General features: G+C 36.1%; 2 protein-coding genes across 2 annotated transcripts; both read right to left on the bottom strand.

The window, feature by feature from the left end:
• Positions 1–600: 600 nt before the first annotated feature.
• lypc (ly6 domain containing, pigment cell) lies at positions 601–2331 on the bottom strand (the record flags this gene model as incomplete). The annotated part of the gene is made up of 3 exons (XM_079823282.1): positions 601–809; positions 1148–1267; positions 2310–2331. The coding sequence occupies 3 exons, from the start codon at positions 2329–2331 to the stop codon at positions 601–603; spliced, it is 351 nt and encodes a 116-aa protein (XP_079679408.1).
• A 1193-nt stretch (positions 2332–3524) lies between these two features.
• Positions 3525–8650, bottom strand: rps5 (ribosomal protein S5). The gene is made up of 6 exons (XM_079822968.1): positions 8528–8650; positions 7778–7885; positions 6635–6844; positions 6341–6469; positions 3759–3857; positions 3525–3643 (listed from the first exon to the last, which is right to left on the bottom strand). Exons 2-6 carry the CDS (start codon positions 7883–7885, stop codon positions 3575–3577), a joined length of 615 nt encoding a protein of 204 aa, XP_079679094.1. The 5' UTR covers positions 8528–8650; the 3' UTR covers positions 3525–3574.
• Between the last annotated feature and the right edge of the window lie 1081 nt (positions 8651–9731).

The raw sequence follows: 9731 nt of genomic DNA, 5'->3' as shown, positions 1-9731 counted from the left end.
AACACTGCACATTTTGACATTTACACGTATTACAGAAACATCTCTGAAGTGAGTTTATAAAGTTGTGTTCGAGTATCTAAAAAGAGAACGAACGCGCAAACGAGATAGGATATCCGCTGTTTTAATATTTGTTGTTGTTTTTTTCTGTGATATTCGACAAAATGTCGCCGCTGTTTTTCAGTCTTCGGCCCAGAAATGAGAGACACGAGCGCCTCGCGTCACTAAAGCGCGTGAATATGGCGCGAAGCGCGCGCAGAATAAAAACTGATTAACTACTTTTAATATAATTTAAAAACACCTTATGAAAAATGCATTCATTTCAACTGTATACACGAAAGAAAATTCAAGCAAGACTGTAGACATAAAGAAAAGGTAATTTTTTTATTTGAATTTATTCATGTGTGAAAATCATACAGTAGGTATGAGAACATGAATGGCTTTATGTTATGATTGTTATCTTTATTTTTGAACAGACCTTATATGCTGAAATAATTATTCAAGATATCAAGATACCCAAAGGTTTTGTTTTTGTTGTTGTTGGTGGTGGTGTTAGCATATTGCCTGATTTTTTTTTTGTAATTTAGAGTCCATTAGTGAAGTTTACTGTGCATAAAGCAATGCCAGAAGAAGTGGAAGCAGGATGCTGGACCATATGCCAGCAGAACTGGTGGAGATGCCATTGCAGAGCAGAGTATCACAGCAGTCATTGGTGAAGGTGAAGTTTAAACCCAAGGCAAACTTCTCTCCTGTTAACCCACACAGGGCAGAAAGAGCACAGCTCTTTTCATACACGATGACCCTAAAATCCCCTGTTCAAAGAAAAACACACATAATTTCAAGAACAGAAATGCATGACCATTTGTATGGCAACTTTTTGAAAATGTTTTGCTTATACAAATTTGTATTTTATATTAATAATCATTTGTATCTTTTGATCAATCATGTCTATCAGCATCAGTTCTGGCAGTACAATATTTCCATTAGCCATAGACTAGTTCACTATAGGATTTTAAGCAGATAATAGTTTGCAGTGACATCCAAAATATACTCAACACAGGACTTTTTACATTCTCACTGCCTGCAATTAAAACAAACACAGAATATTTCCAATCATCTGTCACGGACTGAATGGCATTAATGTACATACCTCGCTGTCCTACAGCTTTGCTAGAAAGACAGAGCTGACCCGGTGGACACCTGGTGGGGAACTTGAGACAGTCCAGCGGTGAGATGGAAGGAAATACACATGTATAACACAACAGAGGAACTGCAAGAGGACAGATACAAATATTAATATTAGCACATTTGTAGTAGATGATATGCAAAGAGCATTTTATTTTCTTAGAGTGCATTGTTAAAAATAAAAAAAGCACTTCATTCCTTAAAATGACTGTAGGTAATATAAAAGGGTTGACATACATGCATACACTACACCATGCACACATATTGTTTAAGAGATATAGGCTATAAGAGCAGTATATGAGCTATTTTAAGTAAAACATAAAATAAAAAAGCTTATTGATGTGAAAAACATTACAACAAATGTGAAAAACAATGACATCCCTTTATCAGTTACTTTTTTTTACTTACCCACAGATGGGAAAAGACAAAAGAAGAGAATGTATGTAAAAAGTTGAGACATATTAAGATTTTATGATTAATCAGTGTAATCCTTTTTCAGGTCAGAATGGTCCAGTTCTTTTAACCCTGCCCTTTTAACATCAAAATGCGTCTCCACCCTATAACGTAATTCAATTCAGGCTTCAGCAGTTTGTTGATGCAGCTCTGAGGTCAAAATATGGCAGAAGTCTCTGAATGCCCCTTTTATATAAACAGATTTCTTTCTTTATGATTTAACACCATATTCATGGCAAAATCAACAGCATTTCATTTCAATAGTTTACAATAATTTAACAATTTTGTCTTGAAAAACAATCAATATACAAAAACATAGTAATAATTATATAGAATCTTAAATTTAATGATAAAGTCTAAAATGAATCCAGGAGAAACCTTTTTAAAATGTCCAAACGTCTAACAAAAATTCTATTAAAATGTTTGACACTCAAGACATTTTTTCAAGAAATGCAATTCCTTTCAATACATGAACCTTGAGTGAGCAACTCCACTGCAGTTATCCACTTTTTTTTTTAAATAATATCAATAATGAACTCCTTGAATTAATAATGGATTAATTTAATATAGCTTGTTATAGATGCATCCATTCAAGTCGCCCTTTATTGCAAACATACAGATCTGATAATGGTCTTTCAATTTAGGTGCTTCCTTGGTGCTTAATCTGCCTGTACATTGCCAGCTCATGCCAAACATAGTCATAGACACGTTACAATCTCACATCAAAACTACACATCTTCAAAACAGCATCTCAGTCAGTATGCAACAGGACTTCAAAATCTCAAGATTACAATCTGATGCCTTTGCTGGCAAAAGTGGAGCAGCAGCAGCACTTACTCAATTACAGAATATATTTGTTAATGAAAGACATGCTGGGTAGAGGAAGGAATGTCAAGTGACTGAGGGTCTTGTGACTGTAAGATTCAAAAAGATGGTTAAAATCATGTTGTGTATAAATTAATTTAGTGATCTCTTAAGGCGGATCAGAGCAAAAACTTTGACCAGATAAAACCAGATGAAATGTTACAGCGAATCAGTTGTCATTAGACAATGCATCTGCTAAAATAACAAGGAGCATTGACATTAATTTGGGACACGTGAAAAACTGTTTCTCTGAGGTAGTTCACGTTTAACAAGAACTTAAATGATTCACACAATCCTTAAAGGGATAGTTCACCCAAAAATGAAAATTTGACATTTATCTGCTTACCCCCAGGCCATCCAAGGTGTAGGTGTCTTTGTTTCTTCAGTAGAACACAAATTGAGATTTTTAATTTCAACCGTTGCTGTGTGTCAGTCATATAATGGATGTCAATGGTGACTAAATCTATTAGGGTAAAAAAAAAACTTGCGAGAGCACTTCTGGCGTTTGCGTAAACTACGCCAGATCGTGTAGAGACCTCACACACAGGAAGTGATGTCTCTACACTAGATCGTGTACATTGACCTTCCTTTCCGGAAGTGCTGCGCTTTCGGGGCTGTTGGACATGGTGTTGTATTTGAGGTAAAAAATTATATAAATACTGTTCGGTTTATCGCACAAACCGATCGTTTCGTGTCTTAAGACATCAATGTGTCGTCACGAGCCCCATGGATTAATTTGAAGTTGTCTGTGCATGTTTTTTTACCATTTATTTATTCACCATTGACATCCATTATATGACTGACACGCAACAACAGTTGAAGTTAAAAATCTCCATTTGTGTTCTACTGAAGAAACAGACACCTACACCTTGGATGGCCTGGGGGTAAGCAGATAAATGTCAAATTTTCATTTTTAGGTGAACTATCCTTTAAGTTCAACCATGTACACTACCTGATTCTAAACACAGGAGGAGATATCAGCATTACGTCATAAACAGAAGGGGGAAAAAAATGACCAGACAAGATTAGGTTTCACACGTCCTTTATTGTAATCCAAATTTATACAAAATGGAGATTAGCGGTTAGATTTGGCCACTCTCTCCAGCTCATCTTTCTTCTTGATGGCATAAGAGTTAGAGGAACCCTGCAATTCAAACAGAAAAAGTGTCAACTCAACAACAAAAAGCAAGATCCATAAGTTAATTTACTGCACATGCTCTGGAAGTGTAGACAGTAAAATGCTCCAATCAGATTCTCACCTTGGCAGCGTTGATGAGCTCGTCAGCAAGACACTCTGCAATAGTCTTGATGTTCCTAAATGCAGCTTCTCTTGCACCAGTGCAGAGCAGCCAGATTGCCTAAAAATTAACACCAACAGACAATAAGTGACCACTTTCACATATTTAGACCATATCTTCATTTTCCATTTCTGTACTGTATATTTTCTGTGAATGACCAAATCACAAAGGCCTAATAAAGTGGGTTACCAAAAGCGTCCTAACTTATGACAAGTCCCTTAAGTCAACATGAAATCCACAATAAACCATTTTAATGCACTCTTGAAAAAAAAGGTTGTTTATTGGTATGTATATAACATTTAACATCCTTCTCATTGCACGAAAGGTTCTTTTAGATAATTAAAATATTCTTCACACTTAGAAAAAAAGAGGTTCTTTTAAGAACTGTTTACTGAAAGAAACCAAAATCAGTTATTCCGTTCTATATTTAAGTTTACATCACTGGCAAAAATAAAGTTATCCAATATCCAACTGATATATATAGAGAGTGTAAATCAGACTGTTACCTAACTAAGGGTGCATTTACAAAACAATGACGTACTGAAAATGGAAAAGTTTTTCCATTGTATTTTTGAAAAGTCTTGTGTACAGACGACAACGTTGTCAAAATGATCCCCGTTCGCATAGATCCACAACAACGACTAAAATAATAACGGTATCCTTTTCAAAAACTTGCACTTTGATGACTGTGCATTTTCAGGCCAGCAAAACACTGTTGTGTAAATGAAGGGCCGAAACGCATAAAAAGAAAAGTTTGTGCATTTTTTTTGTGTTGTTTTTGTTAACTTTTGTGTAGATGGTCCCTAAACAAACATTAAATAGCAAGATGGCTTTTAGGGTTGCACAATTAATCGAATTTGTAATCGGATTACAATTACAGATACCACAATCATGTAATCGTTCAATAAAATGTAATCGTAATTACAAATAAACAAGTCAACTATTATTCTTTATACTTAGTGTTTTTATATCTTTATACAGGTTCTTATGTTCTCCCCATTGTTTTCATTTTTAGTATAACAATTAATAAAAGTAAAAATATACATTGGTTTGGTTTCATTATAATACCATGAATATTTGTACTTTTATTAATTAAAGAAACCAAACCAACGTATATTTGACTTTTGAGGCTTAAAGGGATAGTTCACTGTTACGTACGCTGTGCTACGTAGTTTGTTTTGTTATATATTTGTATCTGTTGTGTGTTACGTACGCTGTGCTACGTAGTCTGTGTTGAAATATATATCATGCTGTGTATGTGTGAATGCGTTTGTACCAGCTGTCTGTTTCAGGGATGGAACGTGAGTGGAGGAATCGCCTGTCAGTCAACGGACGTCAGACGCTGACGTAAGGATTGCGCAACCAATCACCGGTCCTGAGGCTGTTTATCAATGGCGCAAACTTCAATGGGAGACACGCTTTGACTCTGGGGAGAGTACACACTCAGTGACGACGGTCTCTCGTTCGAGAGTCCAGTCTGAGAGGCTGATCTACATCTGGGGCTCACTGCGGTTACATCTTAGCAGTTAGATCAGTTCTCTGTTTGTTTGTGCTTGTGTGTTCCTGTGTGTTATGCTGGAGGTTCGATTATCCTGTTTGAGTGACCGCTGTTCTCTGATGCTCTATTCTCAAGTTATCATCTAGCGCTGTGTAAACGGGTAAGAGGTTGTGAGACAGGTAAGCAGGTCGCGACCTACATTTACCACACGTAGTTCATTCATGTATTAGCCACACCAGGTTTAGCAGTGGTGCTACTATTGTATGTTTTGTTTGGATTAGATAGGTAGTTTAGTTATGGCGTTTTCGGACGCTGAAGATGTTTCTTTCTACCTCTTTTGTTGTCAGTTAGTTTATTTTCCTTAATCTTCAGTTAGATGATTTTTGTTATGTTTTGTTCTTTGATTTAAGCACCACTCGTTTGCTCCTTCCTCTCTCCCGGTTTGTTTGTTGACTTTTTGCTTTATGCTGCTTAATTGTATATTTTGTAAAGATTCATTTTCACTACTATATTACTTTTCACTTTATTACTTCACTTTATTGTCAACACAAATTAAATCTTTTTCAATTGAAGTTATTGGTCTTGGGTCACCCTTTTGCAGTCTTCCCTATACTGTCTGAAACGCACACACGCTCATCCTGTGTTATGTCTGATAACATACTAGACAATTTAACATCTAATTAACGAGGGACGTAACATTCACCCAAAAACGAAAATTAGCCCATGACGTTATTTTTATGGACTTCAAAAACAGAGCAACTATGAATCAAATTCTAATGCTTGGATTAGCCTGGACTTTTATAATATACCTCAGATTGTATTCGTCTGAAAGAAGATTATACACCTCGTATGACTGGAGGGTGAGTAAATACCGGGCTAATTTTAATTTTTGGGTGAACTATCCCTTTAATGCTATAGAATAATTGTAATCGCAATTACCATTTCAAGGGAATAATCGACAATTATGATTTGTCATAATCGTGCAGCCCTAATGGCTATTTACAGATTCTCACTCAAACGGCACTTCCAAGTTGTAAAATCAGACCTGGTTGACCCTGCGCAGGGGGGACACGTCAACAGCCTGTCTCCTCACGGTTCCAGCACGTCCGATACGAGTGGAGTCTTCACGAGGGCCGCTGTTGATGATGGCGTTCACCAGAATCTGCAGAGGATTCTGGAAAGGAAATAGAAATCGTCTACCTTTAATACAGGAATTGTTTGATAAATCATAAAACCAAATGTCTATTTTGCGATATATTTAGACAGGCCTTACACTTTGCAATGACAAAAACCAGACCAAAGGCAACCAAGCATGAATAAATCTGGAAAATTGTCTGACCTCTCCAGTGAGCAGGTGGATGATCTCAAAGGCGTGTTTCACGATGCGGACGGTCAGCAGTTTCTTGCCGTTGTTGCGTCCGTGCATCATCATGGAGTTAGTGACGCGCTCCACAATGGGACACTGAGCCTTACGGAAACGCTTGGCTGCGTATCTGCCGCTGGAATGGGGGAGGTATTTGGCGTATTTCTCCTTCACGGCAATGTAATCCTATCGAAAGAGACACGTTAATGTGCTTAATACATGAATTTCTACAGCATCCAAATGATCAAAACACAGAAACATTGTCTGATTGATAGTTCATACTTTCTTTAACAAGTAAAAGACCATTTAGTATATTTGTAAAAATGTCCACCTACAGGTTGTGATCTTTTTGCTGCGAAAAGTTTAATGATTTTTTATAAAGCATAACTTATATTGCTAATATTTCAAGAGGAGCATTCACAGGGCTGAAACCACTTGATTCATACATAATTATGTTAAAAGTATAAAACATAATACAACAAGCTTTTGAGGAACATTTATTTGAACATCTCTCACTTTTGAGATGCATAGCCCACAAATAACTGCAAAACATAGATCAAAACTACAGATATAAATACATTACCAAGACATACCAAGAGTTATAGAATGACAACTGAAGTGTATATGCATTAAATTTATAATTGATTTATAATTGTAAGCTAACAGAATTTCATCTTACTTTTGGACATATAACATCTACACCATGAAAAGCTTTAGTTCTAGGAAAAAAAGTTGTTTTGCCTAAAAATCCCTTTGAAACAAACAAAGGATTTTTCTATGATTTAATGTCAGACTTTACAGGGTGATTGGTAAAAAAAAAAGCAAATATGCAATTCTTCCAAAACCATGTCCATGGCTAAATCCAAAATCACCCCATCCCCTCAAATAGTGCATTATTTGTAGTAGTGTTCGAACCCATAGTGGACATGTTTGAGTGCACTCATTCGATCCCACATTGCACTGCAAAAACAAGTGTACAGCCAATATACACACAACGGCTATCCGAATTCGCTCACTCCTTCACATGAACTGTATTAGACTAACATAGGGAATAGTGATTGAGGGTTGAGGTGGTGATTTCAGACTCAGCTCATGCCATATTTGTGTTGTCAAACACACCTGCAGTGAGATGTCATTGATCTGCACATCATCTGTGCTCCATTTGCCAAAGAGTTTGATCTCTGGTGTCTCAGCAACAGCTGGCGCAGCCTCCCAATCTTCAGCCATCTTTACAATAAAAATCACAATGTCATTATTATGTACATGAGGGTGTCCACAACACACAGACCACCTTAAATCATAGAGGTACCAAAATAATCAAATAATTGAAGAGAAAAAACAAGATAAAGTCAAAAAGAACGACAAAATGTCATATAGTAGCGCAATTCTATTTTAAAAGATGAAGTGTCCCACACAAAAAAAGTGTAACACTGTCAATTAATACGATACATGTTTTGTTCAATATAGACAATTTATGTCGGAGATTTAAAAAAAAGGATAAATAATCACGATCACATGTCTTTGTATGCATTACAAATATGATCACTACCTAATAACATCCAAAATATAATCTTAATCATTACGGCGGACCCCAATAAAAAAGTTAACATGATTCAGCCAAATTTGACAATGTGTGAAAAAGAAAACTAAATGTCACAACACATGTGCGGCTTCACTCTCGGTCTATTCTGATAGAGACCGCGGGCTCACGGACCGCTTACAGAACACGCTCAAATGCATCATTTTGACGAGCAACAAATGACATATAAGGGTCAAAATATAAATATGAGTCTGTTAACAACCATATTAATATATTTTGATGTGAGTGGAAAGGGTATAAAGGCTTGAAAATCAGTTTTTCATCGTTACCTTCGCAGCGTGTGTGTGTATGGCGCACTCGAGCAGGCGGAAAGGAAGAGCGACACGAGGGCCGAGAAAAAAACCACTTCCGCTCAAATCGCTTCCGTGTCGAGCTCTTCTTCTGCGGCGCTCTCGTGTGAACGTTTGCGTGAGCTGTCGCCACCTACCACGACCTAAATTTAGCTCTTAAAAAGTAAATATATTTTAAAATAAAATAAAACATCGCCACCTGGCACTTACTGCGAGTACAAAAAAATGACCTATAAATATTTTTTTCCCCAAAAAAACTATTGAATTAAAATAAAATAAACCATACTTACTGCGGGTACAAAAACATGACCTGAAGAAAAGCAAATGTATATATATATATGTGTGTGTGTGTGTGTGTGTGTGTGTGTGTGTGTGTGTGTGTGTGTGTGTGTGTGTGTGTGTGTGTGTGTGTGTGTGTGTGTGTGTGTGTGTGTGTGTGTGTGTGTGTGTGTGTGTGTGTGTGTGTGTGTGTGTGTGTGTGTGTGTGTGTGTGTGTGTGTGTGTGTGTGTGTGTGTGTGTGTGTGTGTGTGTGTGTGTGTGTGTTTAAATAAAATAAAACATCGCCACCTGGCACTTACTGCGAGTACAAAAAATGACCTAAAAAATAGTTTTTTCTTTTCCAAAACACTATTAAATTCAAATAAAATAAACCATTGCCACACTTACTGCGGGTACAAAAACATGACCTAAGGAAAAGCAAATATAGGCCTATGTATATATATTTTTTAATAAAATAAAACATCGGCACCTGGCACTTACTGCGAGAACAAAAAATGACCTAAAACATATATTTTTCTTTTCCAAAAAAGTATTAAATTAAATTAAAATACAACATTGCCACCTGGCACTTACTGCGAGAACAAAAAATGACCTAAAACATATATTTTTCTTTTCCAAAAAAGTATTAAATTAAATTAAAATACAACATTGCCACCTGGCACTTACTGCGTGTACAAAAAGATGACCTAAAGCTCTTAAAAAGCAAATATATGTATAAATATTTTTTAAAATAAAATAAGATAAATATTCAGTGTAGCACATAACCCCTAGTCTAGAAATGTTTGCTTTTCAATGAGAAGCGTTATGGTAACAAGTAAAACCCTGTAACAAAAAGTTGAGACATAAAAGTAGTCTAGCAATAAACACTACATTTATTTAAGTTTAATTTCCGATAAATTAAAA

The sequence above is a fragment of the Gobio gobio genome (genome assembly GCF_949357685.1).
Source record: "Gobio gobio genome assembly, chromosome: 8".
Taxonomy (NCBI): domain Eukaryota; kingdom Metazoa; phylum Chordata; class Actinopteri; order Cypriniformes; family Gobionidae; genus Gobio; species Gobio gobio.
This window is presented reverse-complemented; position numbering and strand designations above follow the sequence as displayed.